The sequence below is a fragment of the Leptosomus discolor genome, chromosome 1 (genome assembly GCF_034619465.1).
Source record: "Leptosomus discolor isolate bLepDis1 chromosome 1, bLepDis1.hap2, whole genome shotgun sequence".
NCBI lineage: Eukaryota > Metazoa > Chordata > Aves > Leptosomiformes > Leptosomidae > Leptosomus > Leptosomus discolor.
In genome coordinates this window covers 15,320,022-15,340,991 of record NC_141391.1, presented here as the reverse complement: position 1 = coordinate 15,340,991, position 20,970 = coordinate 15,320,022, and the positions used below count along the sequence as shown (strand labels likewise).

The 20,970-nt window shown below is 37.7% G+C and overlaps 1 protein-coding gene across 1 annotated transcript in view; it reads right to left on the bottom strand.

Annotated features, from left to right (window-relative positions):
* Positions 1-20,970, bottom strand: part of CEP126 (centrosomal protein 126) — a 41,307-nt gene that overhangs the window by 7,398 nt on the left and 12,939 nt on the right. Inside the window, exons 4-6 of the mRNA XM_086474293.1 lie at positions 20,672-20,777; positions 17,043-17,241; positions 3,478-5,614 (exon numbers count right to left, since the gene is read on the bottom strand). Coding sequence (XP_086330419.1) covers positions 3,478-5,614; positions 17,043-17,241; positions 20,672-20,777 — 2,442 coding nt within the window. The remainder of the gene's footprint in view (positions 1-3,477; positions 5,615-17,042; positions 17,242-20,671; positions 20,778-20,970) is intronic.

Genomic DNA, 20,970 nt, shown 5'->3' with positions numbered 1-20,970 from the left:
CCTGGTTCTTCCTCTTTGCACCTTCCTTATAGGTGTTTGGAGATGTTGATAAGATCTCCCATGGCCTTCACTTCTGCAGGCTGAACAGTCCCAGCTCTCTCAGCCTTTCCTCCTAGGAGAAATGCTCCGGTCCCTTCAGTATCTTCGTGGCCCTTCATTGGACTGTCTCCAGTCTGTCCATGTCTCTCTTGTACTGGGGAGCCCAGAACTAGTCCTCCATGTGTGGCCTCACAGGTGTGATTCAAATGCAAAGTCATGGTTTAAAACCTTAGTTCTACAGCTTGGAATTTTGTAGTTAATCTTAGTAATTTATACATCTGTATACCAATTTTGATGACAGTAATGTTGTCCCTTGGCTAACCTAGACACTGTACCTCAAATTTATCTCAGTTTTTTCTGGTGTAATAATACATTTTCAAAATTAAAGCATCAAGTTTCAAAATGAAAACTAAGTTCTTAATTAAAGTCTTACGCATACAAACTGGAGAAGCAAATCAGCATTTTCATGTACAAGTCAGGGATCTACATCTCCGAGGAGATATTATATTCTTATTTGTAAATGCAGTTACTTGCTTTATACTTCAGAAGATAAATTACCTATTTATTTACATCATACATATTTACCTGTGCAGTTTAAGATACAGTTCATGATTAGACCAAGAGGTCTTTTAGTGATTTTAATAGGATTTTATTTCTTTAGTTGTTATTATAGTGATATTTAATAAAGCAGAATTCTTACCATTTGCAAAAAAAGAAAACAATTCATTGATCCTAGAAGCAGATTTGAAACTAGTCATCTGGCTGCTGCCATCAATAGTAACATGGGACACATTAGCTTTAAAAGGCTGACATTTAGCTACATGCGAATTATTCTACTGTGACACATGGTGCTGAATAGCACCTGAAAAGAAAAGGAAATGTGATCATGTTACATTAATATGCAGAAAAATTTTAAAAGAAGCAAAGAAGAAAGCCCTTGTTATACAGCGTCCTTCCAGTGCTTAAAGGGGGCCTACAGAAAAGGTGGGGAGGGACGCTTCATCAGGGAGTGCAGTGATAGGACGAGGGGTGAAGGTTTCAAACTGAAAGAGAGGAGATTTAGATTGGATATAAGGGAGAAGTTCTTCACTGTGAGGGTGGTGAGGCACTGGCACAGGTTGCCCAGAGAAGCTGTGGCTGCCCCCTCCCTGGCAGTGTTCAAGGCCAGGCTGGATGGGGCTTTGAGCAACCTGGTCTGGTGGAAGGTGTCCCTGCCCATGGCAGGGGGTTGGAACTAGGTGGTCTTCAAGTCCCTTCTGAACCAAACCATTCGATGGTTCTATGATTCCATGATGCTAGTAATCACATAATGTATTCTGTAAAATAAAATCCAAACTTGCTCTATTGATATGCATCAACACCTAATTGAATTGGTTTGCAAGACACGCTAGATCTATGCTAAGGAAAAGACTCCTTTGAGAAATGTAAGACAAAAATACAATAAGCAACAGTATCTGTAAGGGTATGATACTTAGCAGCCTATCCCTATTTGACTAGAAGCATGTGAATTAGTCCCATATTTGTTGCAGGCTAAATGTTAAATACATTTTTAAAGCATTTTACTTACTGAACACCAAAGGACTTAAAATAATTCTAATATCCAGCCACAGTATAGTATGTGTCAGCCAGAAGATATACCACTTGAAGCACGGAAACCAAATTAAAGGAAGATCCTCATGGACAACAATTTTATTTACTCATCTTGTTCTCACTTATTCTTTCTGGCCAAGCATTGCAACAGATCACATTTTCTACAGTGTCCTCACAGACCTCACTGAACTCTGCAATAGTGCCACAGCAGATATTTTACTCAAGAACAATGCAGTATTCAGCCTCTCACAGCAAGCACTTCAGGACAAAGACTATGGTGATCTGTGTACATTTGCAGGCAATAGAACAAATAATAACAAGTCATTAAGTGTTATCTAGAGTACTTAAATTAAAGAAGACTTTCAAAACACAATATATACTGAGAGAGGGCCACCACCCAAATTTTAAAGAGAGGTTACTCAGCTCTTCCTCTAAAAGAGCCAGAGCTATGTAACACTGGGGATGTAGCATTTAAAGTTGCAGTGAAGACAGCATTAGTACTGCACACAACGCTGACCCAGTAAATTTCCTGATTTATTGATTTGATGTGCAAATAAGGACATCAAGAGGCAAGTATCTCTGCTGGAGGCAAGGCATGGTAATGCAAGACTTCATTCATTCCCAATGTAAAATCAAGTAGGTTAACTTAAGTCACGCATATCTTAAGCTCATCTGTTTGATTTTGAACTGGGATGGACAAGTAGGTAACATTTCTCATTTCCCACCCCTGCTTTAGGCCATGAATATTCACCTACCTCTGCTCTTACACAACAAGGCTGCTCTGAATCACTCCGTACTTAAATACATAGGCAAAACCATGTATTACTGTAGATAAAACTAGAAATTTAGGTTTTTTAAGTTATGGGAATGACTTATTTTGCTAGAAAGTATCTTTGAGCTGCATGGCCAGTCCTCAGGGTGATGCCATACATGAAGTGGTCAGGAGTGGCTGCTTGTCCCTGAAGCATGGTCTGCGGCTTCAAGAGCTCTGCCTCTGCTGCAGCCCTCACTAGGAAGCAAACCAGCGTACAACATACAAACTGCAAGCACAAGGATGCCATCAGTGCCCAAGGCTCAGAATATAGCTAGGCTGCAGAGGAGAGACAAGACAAATCAAAAAGCATGAAACCTATTTTGAAATGTAAAAACCAGGAGATTAAAGTTTATTCTCCCCAAATTCCTTGTGCATCTTATGCATCAACCAATCTCTGCATCATATTGTTCCCAAGATTAATTTTTAATAAAATGCAGCATTGGTCCTCACATTTCTTAAAATTCTTTATAAATCAGACACACTTTGCAGCACAGCAGAATTGGTCTGGTAGAAGCTCTTTATTTTTAACTTACATTTAATTTTTTTGAGCGTTAATTGTATTACTGGGACTAAACTTAAATAATTTTAAGCATTTACAGTGTCAGCATTTTAAAAACATGGTAGATCTACATTTCTTTCACTCTCAGGTGGCAGTGACTGTTGGATAACAAGCTGTGACTCCCAGTTACCTTGTAAAACTTGCTCATATGAACTTAGTCACTTCCTCCTATATCATTATCTAGACCACCTGTCACACCTGCTCATTAGTCAGGAATATAATCGCAGGGAAAATACTTCCTTTCCATTTAATATTGTAGAGAGCTATTAAAAATGGGAATTGACGTTTGAGAGGCCTCTGGGCACCACTACGATAGAAATGACAATGACAAATGGTGGAAACTTATTAAAACTGGCCGTATTGTGTGAATGGATGAAAGGCTGCATGTTTTAACCGAAAACAAACTTGTGATGTAACAGCAAAAGACTTTCGTCTGAACATCCCCCCACCCCAAACCCAGAAACATGACTCTTACCAGTAGCAGAGCCTTTTGGAGCTCCGGCAGTAGGCGTTTCTTGCCAGGAGGTACTTGTTTTTCCAGCTGCTGGGTTATGATGGAGATGTAATCCATTTTCTGCATTAACAGGTCTTCTTTCAGTGCAGGTTACTGAATGAGCTTGACAGGCGTTTGTCTGACCACTGTTTACAGAACAAGTATTTTTTGCCCAAGGTTCACATTTGGCCGGACTGCAGCCAGGTGTGGGAATTGCAGTGGCCAAGTCAGAACGACAAGCAATAGCCTCACTGTTCTCTGTACTGTTTCTATTAAAAACCCGACCTGCTAACACAACATGCCTTTCCCTTAGATCATTCCTGCTTGCAGCGGCAGCTTGAAGGCTTGAAGGCGGCAGTGGCTGACACCCAGAGCTGGCTGCGTTTTTGCCACTTCGGTTTCCCAGCAGAGGTGCGGATGGTGGGTGAGGCGCTAGCAATTTCCCTGCAGCTTTCCGAGTTTTGCTGGCTTCAGTGGCTGACTGTGGTTGGATTATAGTGCCTGTTCTCTTCTTGGGCATAAAACTTGTCTGGGCTTTTACAGATGTTGTTCTTCTCATTATTTTTGCCTTATTTTTGAGTTGATCACCTTCATTAATTTTAGAATTATTACTATGTACTGGGAATAAACTTTCTTCAGCATTTGATACCATCCAAGCTTTTTTAGCAGAAGAGGGTCCAGTAGACATAAATATATTCAGAGATGTGCATTCTTTATTTGATTCTTCAGTATTAACATTTGATTTTGATATATGAGAGTCTTCCTGATGATTTTTTAGGAACATGGGGTTTGAAGGCTGGGCAACAATACTTAAATTAGTCTTAGGAGCATTATTTATAGTTTGAACATATTTCAGCTGTGCAGAAGATATGTCACCGGTACTTTTTTCATAGCATTTGTCATTATTTTCTATTATTATCGGGTTAATTTGATCACACCATCTTAACTTTCTATTGTATTTTTCATTTTCTGCACTTTTCTTTTTTATTTTTGCCAGTTCTAAACTGTCTTTGATAGAAGACATGGGCCGAGTTCCAAACCTGATCCCGTGGTTCATAACCACAGCTTTGCAATGACTGGGTTCATATTTAGAATCCTTCTTTAAGATACTTCTGAATAACTTTGCTCTTTTTCTTTCATGAATATTGTTTTTCAGGGTTTTGTGGTGTGCAGGAGTGCCAGAATTGAACTCTGTATCAGACACCAGTGACACAGTTTCAATCATATTTCCCTTTTCTTTCTCTTTGGTATTCTGTTGCTTAACATCGCACAGAACTGAGGCATTTGGTATGTCCTGAAATAAAGATGATTCTGGATTAATGTCATCAATACAGTTAATATTTTCTTCTTTTGATTCAGTCATTTTTCCCGAGGTGTTTTTTAAAAACTCCATACTGATGTTTTTGTCCTTTGGTAATGTATCAGCTGTGCTGGGAATGCCAGTGGAACATCCCTGATTAGGAAATGAGATTATAGATGTTGCAATAGGATGACTGGAGGTTTGCACAGATACAGTTCTTCTTTGTGGGGTCATTTTAAAACTCTGATCTTGCATCAGATCCTGAACTCTTTCTCCTGGAATAGAATCAGGGCTGGCCCAGGTTTTGCTAGGACTGAAAACAGGATGACCAGTGGCTAATGCACTAGCTGTTCCAGAAAATGGCTTGCTTCTTTCTTCTTTTATATTTTGGAGAAAACTAAATGCATTACTTACAGAGCTTTCTTGCTTACCAGAGGCAGAGAACTCTGTGGGTTTTTCTCCAGATCTATGAGAAGCAGATGGTTCCTCTTCTGAATTGTTTACCTTTTCAGCAGGAGTAAGAACATTATGTTTAGCTAAAAGATCATGAATAGGTAAATTGTGGTGGTATGGCGAATCTACATTTCTCAGACAATTATTTAGGTGCATATTTTTAGAAGAAGGACTTCGAGCTGCAGAAAGCAAACTATTATTCCTAGTCTGTGATTCTTCTGGATTGTACAGGGCACAGTCACACTGTGTAGTCAAAGATGATTCACTTGGTGTGGTGTAATTTCCATTTTGTTCTCCAGCCTCAAGACTGTCAAGGCTTGACAGGCTTTCTGAATCATCTGTTTTCTTGACTTCTTGATGGAAATTCTGAAATACAGGCATAAAACCAGACCGTTATATTTATCAGAAATTTTTTTGCTGATACTGATTTTTCATTAACGAGAGCTTAGGCTAAAACACAATCAATATTGAGCCCGGTGTTTTTTGACTCGGGGTGATAGCACCACGAGTGTTTCCATCAAGCCAAAATTCAGCTGTGTTCAGTTGCAAAAGAAAATTATGTAGTTTGGGTATGAAATTCAGAGGAAGGAGCTTCACGCTTCAACAAATTTAATCCTAATTTTTACATAAATTCTACAATATCAAAAACCGAACAAGATTTGTCTATACAACACCACTGTTTCTGGATTGCCCTATGACATGTATGGGAGTTTACAAGAATCCATGAAAATGCAGATTTGATAGTGGATCTGCCCCAAGGAGGAATTTTTCCATAATACTAATCTGAATAGGTTTATTTTCATACAAAGTGCCACAAGGGATGAGGATTTAAGCCTTGCCATGGCAAACACAGAAAACATCTCTCAGCTATCATGACCACAGTGACTAACACCTCCCCTCAGTGCACGCCCCTCTTCTCATCTTTCAGAAAGAGTAACATCTGATCTCTGACAACAGGTCAGGTCTAAGGGTATAGGGGAGTCCCACCCACTCCCCCAACTTCTTTGTTGAACTTTAATGTAGCGATGAATAAGAGCAAGTGGCACCATCCAAACCACCATCAGGACAACTTTATGTATGTACTATACAGGCATGTTCTTCACTATTACTTCTCCATCCAAACACTGAGATGCCTGACATGGTTGAAAATACATACTTTTTTTAAGTACAAGATTTCAAAATACACATAAACATAGAGCAAAACAAGCATATAAATTCTTTTCACAATTTTTTAAACTGTCTCTTGTGGAAGTTCACTTCCACACAACTCAGCAGTTAAGTGATTTTAAACCATATGTTGGAAAAAATTGGCATGAAAAACTACGAGAACCTACATGAGATACGCAAACTTATGCAATGAAGATTTTTTTTATTATTAGTGACTTTAAACGGAAAATGTTTCAAGTAGCAAAATCTGTTAACCTAGGCAACTGATTATATATCCTCTGGAAATTACTAGAATTAACATTTTGAAAACTTTTCAAAGAATGCATAAAATTCATTAGTGAATAAGAATGTATTTTTGTAGTAAACCTTTTTTTTTTTTTGTTCTAATAAAGTGTTCTACTGTCATATTGCATAGTTTATAGCTGTACAATAATTTTAAATTGCAGAATAAAAAGCTTAGTGAGTCCTGAAAGACTTTTTATGACTGAATTAAATCTTATCTTGCACTAAATGTTCAGAGGTTGGTGCAGTCTTCCATTATAGTTACGATCTGAGATAAAGAAACTAAGTAGAAGAACAAAGAACCAAGTGTAGGGAAAGATCCCTTTAGGGAACACTTTCAAACTAAAGCTATACAAACCAGTGTCTTTCTAATAGAAAAGAATAAATAATGCTTTGTTAGTTATTTATTAACCTTCATGTTTGGCTAAATTATATTGTTAACCTCTGCTTGAACCGCACCAAACAAGGAGAAGGCATAGGCATATGCTCTGAGTTTTCTGTACCAGGCTAAATTTAAGGACTAATTTTGAAATTTTCAGATGGGAAAAAAACAGTAAGAAGAAATTATAGGTGTCAGGCTCACTTCTTGTCTAACTTGGAAACCGCACCTGCATAGCTAAACATGTGTTTCTAAAATGACTAAGTTAAACAGAAGAAAAATTTTGTAAGGTTTGATTTTAAAAAACCTGTTCCAATAGCAGGTTAGCTTAACCTGGTAAAGCTGGGATGTGCAAGAAAAGTTGCAACTTTCAAGAATTAAGATAAAAATAATTCTACCCAGTTGTGCTCCAGAGGTTAAATATAGACTCGATCCCGCATTATATATAGTTTTACTCTCCTTGTAAAACAAAACCTCATGGGAACACAAAATCTCAGTTGAGGCAATCTTCAGAAATAACTTACAAACTAAAGAATTAAGAAGGGTTCCTCATTTAAACACACAGTCACTTTTATTTAGTTCATGCAAATTTAGTTCATTTACATGTATTTTGTTGCATCATACAATTTCATCATTTCACACATTAAAGGTGCTTCTCATTCTCACAAAAATATTAAATATTTTATTTCCCTTTCTAGCCTACTCTGTAATGAAAATGAATGTCATGTTTTCTTCTAAAAATGCATTACCAGAACTACTTCTGCAGATCTAAAAAAGCATTCAACTGTTATTCTTTTTTAGCGGTCAATAGCCACAGAGAAATAAACCTGGAAATCCCAATGATTTAGTTTGAGTTAATCTGTGAGAATATTATAGGATAAGTCCACAAAAATGTTAATGGAGTGTACTATCTTTTTATTTTCTAGATTTGAATATTGTTTCTGTTATATAAGTACTATTTATTGTATTGCCTGTTTCCTGCATTATCTTACGTCCTAATGCATGAAATCTAAACCCAGCTTGTCCACAAACTTGGTATTTTAGGAAAGGGAACACTTACAAGGCGTTAAAGAGGTCACTTGTGTGTCTTAAGACTTGGAACAGCTGTGTCAAGGAATTTCATTTCGGTAAAGCACCGAAAAGTGAAAACATGAACCTAAGATATCTTTCATGAGGCCAATGAAAGAACAACGTTGTAACAAGTAAAATTTCAGGAGAACCTGACAAGCGAATTTTCTGCCAAAGGACTCTGTCAGAAGGCTTTACACTAAAGAGCTGCTACGTGTGTATTTGATGTTTTCTGCCAAAGAAGTGCTGACTGTTTGCAATTCCAAGAGGTGAATGAGAACACTCTTGTAAAGACAAATGCTGGAAAAATGCTACCCACTCTGAAAACACAGGCCCCTCACCCGCACTACTTGCTATTTTTGAAGATTTCGACCGATTTATTTACAGGAGTTCTTTGTGTGTTTTATGTGTGTATATTGGCATAGCGGGGTTGGACTAGATGATCTTTAAGGTCCCTTCCAACCCAAACCATTCTATGATTCCATGATATATAATGTTATACTTCACACTCATTGTGAAGTAAAAGACACCAATGGTCATACAGATACAAAGCTACCTCTCAAAGCCAGTGAGGTACCTAAAATATCTTTGCTGGTCCTGAGTTTACCAACTGTAGAATGGGAAAGTCCATTAGAAAGTTAATAATCTGTTTTCTATGCAAATGTGAGAAACATAATGTACATGGCACTACACAATACTGATTTCACAGAAGAGCTGGGCAGACCCAAGAAAGCAAACGCCACAGACAAAGGATTTTGGTGCTTATGTTACACAAGAGATCCATTATACTCTGCCAAACCCACCAAAGAAGCTATGGGGGTGTAGGATGACCAGAGACAAGCTTCATATCAACACCCCTGTCTTTCCTAGGCTAACGCCTAGGTGCCTAATTTCCCCCCAAGCTATCTATGAACCTCAGTATTTAAAAGGACCTGATTTCCCTGTTTTGAAAATCATCACAGGATGCTAGAAATATAAGTTCAAACTTCTTGGGGTAAAAAGAACTCAAGTTTCCAATTTTGTAAGCACTCAGGCACTTCAGTAAGCCATACTGTACTGCAGGATTTTTAAAGAAAAGTGATCTGAACACTGAACGTCATGGTTTCAAGATCTGACTTCCAGTGTAAATGAAGTCCTGAGGCAAATGCACATAAGTGTGTAGGAAACAGGTTTGTAGCTAAACTTTTCTTTTTGTTGCTTTCTATTAATTATTTCAGCATGTCAATACTCAAGAGTGCTGCTTCTCAGGATCCCTGTTCCAGGTGCCTATCTCTCACAGACTAACCTAGTCACTCAGTTCCAGAAGTGGAATTCATAATGCTAATTTTTGAATTATTAAATGACGAAATGTTGAGGCACTGAGCACCACAATGCATTAGTCCCTTTTTTGTTTCTAACCCGTTAATAAATTTAGTTAGAGCAGGCACCATCTACCCTGCAAATTTAAGAGATGAGGCCATGTAAAAATAGTATGGAACTGCATAATTGAAAACCATCATAAGGCAAATAGACATGGAGAAAAATTGAGCATGCATATGCAATATTAATTCTAGAAGTTCTTAACTGCTTAACTAATAATAATTTTAATGTTATATAAAAATGCAATGACATAATTTAATGAGCAAATTCATAGTAATTTATAACCTATGTTATAGTCAATGTAATTTTTCTTATCCCAAAAAAGGAAAATGGAGATCAGCAAAAACTTATCCATTTTCACTTCTTTGGAATTTGCAGGTTGTAGGAGAAATGGTGTTTTAAAAATATTTCATAGATTAAGCTATTTCTAGACAATATTTTAGAGACAGAAATGAAAGGGAAACGATTCTCAGATTTTTTTTTTTTTCCATTTCAAAGCAAATAAATAATCCTCTCTCTCACTGATGGTTAAGGTTATACTGATGAGACTCAAAGCCCTGAAATTATCCTTTTCAGAAAAGTTTTCCAACAAAGTCTGATTTATGGGGAAAGAAGAAAAGAATAACTGATTGAGGAAAGTATTTCTTTGTCTCCTACAAATCTGTCTTCCTGGTTTATTCGTATTCACAAATACACAAATAAGGTAAAGCATTGGGGTTGATGGATTTGAATGCACTGGAGTTATAGCACCAGAAAAAAATTATTAATACTATTTGACCAGTACACATCTCCTAAAAGACTCACAACCATACAGTGTGTGAATATAATCTTAAAAATAATCCCTAGTTCATCTGAGGGACTATCCAACCAGATATCTCTGACTTGCTAAAATTTAGTATACATTTTTGCAGTCTATAAAAAGCATTAACCTTTCTTTTAGCAATGTAAATGCATTGCAAAGATGGAACAGTTTTTAACATGTTTCCACTCCTATCTTATGCTCTGCATGGCAGCAACCAAGGCAGAAGGTGGATTTATATTAGGAAATCCTAAAGGTCAGACACAGAAATATTTTTAGAATCACTGAATATCCTGAGTTGGAGGGGACCCACAAGGATCATTGAGTCCAAAGCCTGACTCCACACAGGGCAACCTAAAAGTTAAATCATACATCTAAGAGTGTTTTCTAACATTATATATTTCTACCTCTCCAGGAATAAGTTTATCCAATGAGACAGTTTCATGTAATTGCCAACATTCACTGCATGCTTCATTAATATAATTACTTATCTTGAAAAAAATACTTAGTGACTGTTACGTGTTACCTGTTTTACAAATTCCATTTTTTGAATCAGGTATTTTTCAAGACATACGTTCCTCTTAAGAACTTTACAGATATGATTTACAAGAGCATGTACAAGATTTCAGCATCTACCTTCCCCTAAACAGTCTACTGAATTTACAGGCTGATATTCTTTTTTCTTGCCACTACGCCACAGCGTAATTCTTTGTTTGTTACAAGATGGTTCAGTCTCCTGAGTCCCGGTTAGTCTCTGCTTATTCCTGTCCTCTGAATTCTGGCTATTTGGTTTAATGCTTTATTTCTCAGTTGGTGAGCCATACTTCCCTATGGAGATAGGTCAGTATCAGGCCTAAACTGCACAGCAAAGCTCAAGCTACTAAATACCACAGAAGTGCTTCTGCAGGTTTATAATAACTAATATTATATAAAAAATGAATGAAATGATTAGGCCACCATAAGCCTACTAGGACAGAATACTAGAAGAAAAAGGTAGTTAAATTCTCTTTTGCTTTCCACTTCACAAAAGGTTTATCTCTTAAAAAAAACCCCAAAACACAGCTCTGCTGTCGTCAAAGGGGCAGAATTACTCTGGACAGTAGTACTTTAATCTTGATGAGAAAGCAACAGATTTCCCAACATCCCCTTGAGACATTAGTATATACTATCTCTGATAATACCAAGTTATCATTATATAATACAGCATCCTGGCAGACCAGTATGCACAAACTTTTTTTATCTTCCACTCCCTTCCTGCAAGCAAACATTTTATTATTACCATAATTGCAATAAACTAAAGATCAGATACTGCTATTTTTTCCTCTGTTCCTTTGCTTCAGCTACCTTTATGAACATTGTACTCTGATGCATTAAAAGAAATCACTTCAAAAATAGCTACGAAGTATGGTAGAAATAATGTAGTGCATATCTACATATAAACATGTCATAGATACAGATATATATATGGATGTATGTATATGAATGTAACACCAAAATTGGAGTCATGCTAATACATATGGCAATTCTTATGAAAAAAGTATATGCTTGTAGAGGAGGATCAGGTATATATTAATGACGGTTCCCAATTTCCCTGTTTCTGTGGTTTGCGAGCCATGCTGTCTAGATAACAATCCTAACTTATCCACAAGCAAAGCCTTATTCATGTGTTCATCCACCTGTGAAACAAACCCTTCTGCACTGAAAATGCTGTTTCAGCTTCAATCCTACATTATCACCTGTTCAAGCAGGGCTTTGAATGGAGGCAAGACACTCTTCAAATGACTGAACGTCCAGATTGTCTGATACAAAGCTTGTAATGTCATTTTATACAGCACAGGCTTGGAATAAACCACTATTTTGCATAACACCCCCCCCTACTCTTAAGGAATACACAAACAAAACAAGTTTGAGTATTTGAGTAAAATAATTTAGTCTGGAGATACATTTCAATTTGCCTTTATAGCCAATGTGAATTTTGGGTTAGTGAAATAATGTGGAAGACAGTGGTACGTTGCAATATTGTTTGAAAGCCAAGAAAAACTGAATACCTCTGATCCTGCCAAATGAGTAGGGAAATCACTCTAGTTTGTCATATAAAGTGATCACCATAAAATATGATAACATTCAGTTATAAGTAAAAAACAGCCAATATTTCTAGATTTAGGGTGACCATAGAAGCCTATTTCAATTCTTTGGACGGTCTCTTCAAAATCAAGTCTGACTTCAGTTCCAATGTCATTTTATCCTAACCTTCCCCTTAAGAGACTGTTTTGCCACTAACTAGCCCTGAGCATTCTACAAGTTCTTGACACTCAGGAGAGACTGTACCCAGGCACTCCCTTTTTCCATGCTGGTCTTGTCTGTGTCTCTGAAGAGTTAGACTGATACAATACACCTTGCAGAAGGAACCCTTGTTGAACTCATTCCAGTCATACTACAAATGCACTTGAAAATGAATTCGTTTTTTCCATCAGTTACCTGAAACATCTCAATTTCAGAGACACAGTCCAACCTCAAAAGCATAGTAACGCAAACAGCTAACAGTCATGCAGGTCACCTCACTGACGGACAGTGCCTTACTTCAATGGCTGCTCAATATGCTTGGAAAAAAAGGAGAGCCAAGATAAAATTCCTGCTTCAGGTCAAACAGAAAGAGATTGAAATTTGGATTTCACAGATACCACTTGAATAACCTAATTATGGTCATATAAAGGAGGGAAGAGGAAAATACAATCTCCATGTTGTAATCTATACCTATTTTGTCTGTGAATTAGCTCTTACTTACAAGTATTTTGTCTAAAAAGTGAAACTATAGAGATAAAATGTTACATCAATCAAACAGTTTAATTCAAGCATAATGTATTTTCTGGAAGAGCATAAAAATATTGTACTGACCAAACCAATTTCGTATGGCCACCAAATTCAAGATGTGACGAAAAGAAAGACAAAAGATATCCAAATAACACCATTCCTTGTCTCAGTTGAGCCATTTTAATGAAAATTTTCTAAATAATTCCGTTCAAGGCAGGTGACAGAAATGGAAAATTTCAACATAAAGAGTTAACATTTGCAAAAATGATAAGCACTTGGGTGTAATGTCTTTTGGTGAAAAGCTGCATGCAGCTTTAGCTGAAGACGATGCTACCAGCTCCACCTTAAAGATTTTATTTATGCCTGCAGCAAAACCAGGAAAGGACTGTGCAACAAAACCTTTGATTGTGAATGAAGTTAACAATATCCATTTCTTCAATGGAACACAATTATTATAAAATAATAATCTGATGTACTGGCTCAGATGTAACTGTTGCACAAAATAAAATCTACTGCTATCAATATTTTAAGCAAAATAATTTTGGAGAATGGTAAAAGGGTCACTAAAAACCTTGTCTTACTGCTCAAACTATACAAATTTTTAGGGATGGAAAGCAGGGAACACACCAAATCTACTGGTAAGGGTCTACGTAGAACTTTATTGCCCAGTAGAAAAGAAAAGAATTTTAGGAATCTTTATAATCCTGCTGGGCCTGTGAAAACAGAAACAAAGAGAGGTCAAAGGATTTCAATGGAGACTGCAGAGCATGGGCACAGTGAAGTACTTTGACATTACTTTCAGAAAAGCAATCGCTGTTGAAATGACTTTGGACAACAGATGACTGAAGCCTATTCATGTCAATAAGAGTATTGTAAATAATTATAAATTATAAATTTTATTATTGAGTATTATAAATACTATTTCACATCATAGAAAGTCACAATGTACATGCACACCAGCACAATCCAAGTGTTAAACTTTCAAAACTCAGCCCTTAGAACAATGACAATAGCTTTCTTGAGTATTGTTCTAATCAGAGTCCAAAGCATGCAATTTCAGGAAAGTCCAAATGTTTGAAGTATAAATATTTACAATTTGAAACTATTTATCAGAGGGAAGAAGCTGAGCAACCCCTAGTGGTAGCAGAAAAATACACTCTAGAAAAAAAAAGCAACATTTTTTTACAGGACTAAAACATTTTCAAAAATATACTAATTTGTAAACACAAATTCCTATATGCCGTGTCCAAAGCTGATTATAACATTTAGAAAAAACTATAAGTAATAACCATGCATGACTCACAGCAGTTTTTCCCTAGAATTCAAATACAATGTGATAATTGTCTTTGATAAAATACACTACAATAGTTGTCTTACAATATCATAGAACCACAGAATCACAGAATGGTTTGGGTTGGAAGGGACCTTAAAGATCACCTAGTTCCAACCCCCCTGCCATGGCCAGGGACATCTTCCACTAGACCAGGTTGCTCAAAGCCCCATCCAGCCTGGCCTGGAACACTTCCAGGGAGGGGGCAGCCACAGCTTCTCTGGGAAACCTGTGCCAGTGTCTCACCACCCTCACAAGGAAGAATTTCTTCCAAACGTCTAATCTAAATCTCCCCTCTTTCAGTTAGAAACCATTACCCCCTGTCCTATCACTACACTCCCTAATCAAGAGTCCCTCCCCACCTTTCCTGCCCCCTTTAAGTACTGGAAGGCCACTATAAGGTTTCCCCGGAGCCTTCTCTTCTCCAGGCTGAACAACCCCAGCTCTCTCAGCCTGTCCTCACAGGGGAGGTGCTCCTGCCCCCGAACATCTTCATGGCCCTCCTCTGGACCCACTTGAGCAGGTCCGTGTCTTTGTTGTGCTGGGGGCCCCAGAGCTGGACACAGCACTGCAGGTGGGGTCTCACCAGAGCGGAGTACAGAGAGAGAATCACCTCCCTTGACCCGCTGGCCATGTTGCTTTTGATGCAGCCCAGGATGCAATTGGCTTTCTGGGCTGTGAGCACACATTGCTGGCTCATATTCAGTTTTTCATCCACCAGCACCCCCAAGTCCTTCTCCCTAGCGCTGCTCTCAACCCACTCACTGCTCAGCCTGTATCTGTGCTTGGGATTGCCCCAACCCAGGTGCAGGACCTTGCACTTGGCCTTGTTGAACTTCATGAGGTTTGCACAGGCCCACCTCTCCAGCCTGTCCAGGTCCCTCTGGATGGCCTCCCTTCCCTCACCGCACCACACGGCTTGGTGTCATCGGCAAACTTGCTGAGGGTGCACTCAAATATATTATATTATAAATATAAATATATTATTAATATATTATTATAATATATAAATATATTAAGAATATAATATATTCAACAACCTTTCCAGTACGAACGGTACTTTCTGTCTTCTCAACGTGTTTGAAATTTACTTCAGTTCAGTGAGATGTTCTGTTAGCCATCAGCTGCTCAAGATTCTCATGAATACCCACCAGAACAAAATAGGCACAAAGGCAGTGATGACTGTACCTGAAAACATCAATATCAAAGAACTAAAAATACATCTGGACTGTATACACACATATATGAAAAGGAAAAGCCCTTGCTGTATGGCAACCAATGATCCCACGCCTCTAGCCTTCACCAATATAGAGGGACGGTGCTTCACAGAGTCAAGGTTATTTCAGACACCACACGTCCAGCTACCAGTAGACAATATTATAGAAATAAAAGAATGAGTCCAAAATTATGTCCTCTTGTTTTCAAAAAATGTAATATTGAAGACAATAATTTCAAAATCAAAGACAGCACAGTGTCCTGGTTTGGCTGGGATAGAATCGCAGCCCAGCCATGCTCAGCAGGCTGTTAGCAGTTTCAGGGCAGCTGGCCTGAGTTACCTGCAGGTAACCCATACCATAATGTCATGATCATTATAAAGGGGGAAGGTCTGCTGAGGAAGGGGGAGTTTCTGTGGGGTTCCTGCTGGGGTTCTGCTCCTCCTCTGGCTTCTCCCTCCCTGCTCCTCCTTGAGGACTGCTCGCCTGTTGATTGTGACTGCTGCGTGTTCATTTGGCTGAGTATAACTTTGTATGTCTTTGTTGGTATTGGTGCTATTCCATTAAATCTGTTTTCACTTCAACCCATGGGTCGCCTCTCTTTTTCCTGATTCCCCTCCCGGGCTGGTGAGGGGTTGGATATGGGCTAAACGTAGTCACACTGACAGACCTAAATCACACTTAAGAGTGCAGTTATAAGAAAGCACTTTGTAGCTCAGTTTTTCTTGATTTTCACTGTGTTTATAAGGGGACTTTTGAAACTGATTTTGGGTCCAAAAATTAGTTTAGGCAGAAAGTTAATGGGTTTGTTACTGGAACACCTGCATCTAGTCCAAAGAGAATGAAAAGGGATCTCAAGACGCTTGAAGTCAATCCCTAAGAAATTGCCACGTATTGGGGGTGAAAAAAAAAACAACCCAAACCAAAAAAACCCCTAATATTTGACCTGTCATAATTATATTGCTATAGCCTCTTGTGCTGCGCTGTGGCAATCAGCAAAGCAGAAACTTCAGTGCGAATTGCAAGCTGTCAATTTAAGTTCGGAGCTAGCACAAGACTCCTGTGACAGACTAATTGCTAGCCACCTCAGAGCCAAGAAGTCTGACACACAAGCCTTCACAGAAAGTAAGACAACATGACTGATATCTTTGAAGGATTTGTCAAAATTATTCTTACAACCATTTTTAAAGATCTCAGATTTCTTACTGAAAAATATGTATAACATTACCATAAATAATCTGTTGGTAAGGCATAGTACAGTGTGCCCTCAGATGTTGTCTACTTGGTAAACAGTGCTTAACAGACCTTTAATTTTTATCACATTCAAGAAATTTTCTATTATATTTAAGAAGCATCATGTAACGAATCACATGGAAATATCATACCTCCAAGTTGCTGAGATGCTGTTTTTCAAGGAGATGTTGTATGTCTTTCAGCTTTTTCTGGAAGAGAAGTTTGTTACTATCCACGTTTGTTCTACTGCTCTCTTGTATTGTTTTATCCCAGCCAACCATTGCTGACATCTGCTTCTGATGGAAAGAATCGCTTCTAGGTGCTGATGAGGATGAAGCGTCATCTGTGGTTCTTGACGCAAGCAAAGAACTTGTTACTTTGGCTTATTTCTATGTGTCAACTGTACACTTTTACACATGTTTCTTTCCAAAAGTATACATCATCAATAAATGCCTGGCCAGTGAAAGACAGCTATACTATATGCAACTATAGGTGATGCTGTTAGTACTACCTAAAACTGTCCAACACTTCTCATTTTAAACCTTCTCTTCTGTTATTTATAAATAGCCAGACTTTTCTGATTGGTTTGTTGGGTGACTGCCTCAGGCTGAATTAATCTGGAAAATGTCAGCCAACAGTTTGGTCATTTACAGTAATGGAACATGGAACACTTTTATTTTTTTTTAAAAACCAACCAAATAAGCAAAATGGCCTTTATTTTTCCATAAGGTTGGCTTACATTGAGGATAACTATATACTGATGCTGTCAGATATTCCCTTACTTCAAATAGCAAGAAGGCTTTGTAGTATCTAGAGATCCCAACTCCATTGATGATGTGTAATGTCAGTAATGTGGTACACTAAAGAATTTGTATTATATACCCGAAAAAAAATAAATCTTTGGAGTAGCTAGTGTAGCTGGGTACTGGGGCCAGGGTAAGCCCAAATTAAGATAGAGGAAACCACAGGTTTCTTCTGCAGGATGAGAATCAGCAAGAACCATAATTAAGTTTCTATCCCAAGACTGAGCCTCATCAAATACAACTGTTTTTAAACACAAACAGGAAATATATCTCGTACAAAGAGCAGCATACCATTTACACACCTAATGTGCACACATCCTAATGCCTGTCAGCAATGAGCTGACCAAAATCTTTTCTTCAACATTTAATAACTAAACCTTACTAGGGGCAGAATAGCTCTACTGCAAGCACAGAATACAATCTCTCACTCATTAGGTATTTCAGGATTTTTTGTCTTTCTCCAAGAGGGGGTAATATGTTGCCGTTGCTTAATTTAATTTTTTACAACTTTTTAAATATAAACAACAAGAATTCCAGAACCTTATAAAATTCAACTATATCCAGCTGGTTTTGCAGCCATATTTATCTCAACTACTTAATAGAGTGTTCATTTCTTCTTTTAAAAGAGGACTGACAATCAATTCTATATATTCTATTTCTAAGGGAGAGTAAATTCTAAAGATGATACAAGATTTTTGGTTTGAGTGTTTATAGAAGTGTAAGAAGAGACAGAAATACAGAGAGGGATCTACCACCTCATCTGAGCTAGTTATTAGCTGACCCAAAATTTCCAGTTAAAGGGATTATAAGACATTTTTAATGCTTTACAGCTCAGAATTGGTGAGTTTTGAAGAACCTTCACCTTTGAGAACCTTCTCAAAATGCTTTTCTGTATCAAAGCTTACTTTGCCGCACTGATTCACAAGAAATTTATTTGCCCTCTAAGAGAATTTTGCACAATTTTTGGAACCATGTCTGAAAACACAGAAACGCCATTTTTATGACCCACACAAACCCTGGCTCCCAGGCCATAACTAGAAAGAACAACCCTGCACTAACACCTTCTGAAGCAGACCAGAAGAATCTATGCTGCATAGCACATGTTTAGTTTGAATCTCAGTGCTTAGTAAGGGATGGTGTGAGACGCAGACAGAAATGCAGTCTTTGCTGTCACAAGGAGGGAAGACAAATTGTTAGCACTAGAATAAGCAAGGCTTTATTTAATATTAATTTGTTTACCTTGCCCCTATGCACAATTCTGTACTGCAATAACTTAATTCTTTTTGTCTTATTACCATACCCTAAATATTCTCTACATCCTCCTTCACCTACCCCATATGTCTCCTACCTAAGCCTTCTAGTTACCAGCTGGGGAAAAGGCAGCATGTTCAGTGGCAGGTTCCAAAATATTCGTGTGCTGTCATATCCACACTAACTGGCTTGTGACCTGCCAATAGGTCAATGTGGACTCAACTTTTAAACCTTTTTCAGGCTGAGGTCACTTGTTTGAATAATCTCTTCCTTGTCCAATTGCCAATTTCAAACTTGTAGAAATACATTTATCTTTAGGATGCTTAGCTCTCTTTCAAATTTGGTTACTAGAGGAACAGAAACTGTAAAAGAATATGAACACATAAATTTAATTTCCTTAGGAAACTGGGTTATAAAAATGAAAATCGTGAAAAGAACATACTGTCATTATTACATGATAGTGAATTCTTAAAATTATTAAGTGGTTTGAAGAGGTCCTAAGAGGAATATATGAGCCCCTGAGGCACAACAAGCAGTTTGAAGAAAGATGAAAAATAAAGAAACAGATGATAAAGGCAAGGGGAAGAGACACTGAGCTGCTGTCCTTAATCGAGCCTATGAGTGAAATGAGACAAACGATCAGGAACTCTGAGACAGGGTTCAGAAACATCTGCATTTTTTTGCCATAATTCGAATTATGTTTAGCAGGGAGATTGTTTGTTTTTATGGCTGCAATCCTCCTTTATTATGTCAATCCAGTGTGGTAACTATACGTGTGTTGACTGGCAGATAGCATGAGTATTTAGCTCTAAGAGGTATGAAATATTTTCTCAAATGCCCAGTTTATTGCCTGCAAGCATGTACTACTCAGCAGTAAGTATGTAATCAAACTGAATATTAATGTCACAATGAAGAACACACTGAAGCTCAAAAGCAGGGAGATCCCTTTTACACAGAATTTATCTCTATTCTGAACATCTGCACAATTTACAGCATGCAGAAAATTATTAGAATAGTAATAACAAAAGCAGCAACAACAAAAATAATACCCTGAACTGAAATGTTAAAGAAATGAGAGATTAGAAAGGGGATAATCAGGAAGGAGTATCAAATACAGCAGACAGATAAACTCTGCTTGAAGAAACACTCTACAATAAGTCAAGATATCTTAGAAAAAGTGCTTGGGTCGAGTGAAAAGCATGCAGTTCAAATTGTATGTGATATAAAATGAAATTGCATGTGAAGTTGTTATCAGGATGTTCAAGATACATATAGAGGATGAGAAATTTAAAGGAATGACAGCTGGAAAGAAGATCCAGGGATGCATATACAAACTAAACTATCCTTGAATGTCAAAAGGAAAAAATCTGAACGAGAATAAGAAATCACCTAGATGGATTTACTTTATATCTCATAGAACAGTAGATGGTTTGATAACCATGGCAATCTGAGTCAGGCCGTAACTGCATGGGGACCGGGTTAGCCCCGACTATTCCCAGAATTCTGCTGAAGGGAAAAGGTTTGTGTCATCTCCTCTGCTGTTTTACCAAATGGACACAAACAACTCAAAGATGTTTCATAATGTTTCATTGGAACAGTTCACAGAAATGCTTTCTTTGCCACAAGAGAAATGGCCTACAATTTCTTAAAGAGTAATTGTCTGCTGTTTATTGAATACACTAAGCAATTTACTTCCTTTGATCATCAGCGTAAACAGAAATGCTTACCTGGAGTTGGTTTTGTTTCTGCTGGGCAAGCACAGTCCTGGTGTTAAAACCGATCCTTTAATTTGTTCAAGAGCTTCTTCTAACTGAAAAGCTGATTTTGTCTGGACTACAGGGACTGCAGTAAAAAACACAATGGGAAAAATATTTTAAAAATTGGAATATTTTACCGTAAATAGTTTTGTTAGTTCTGAAGTTTGGAAGCCTAAATCCAGACTGTTAGAATAAACTGAGTGGTTTAGCATCATTAAACATGCTGGAGCATCTCTAGTTCCTCTGAAACAAAACCCCAGTCTATTTAT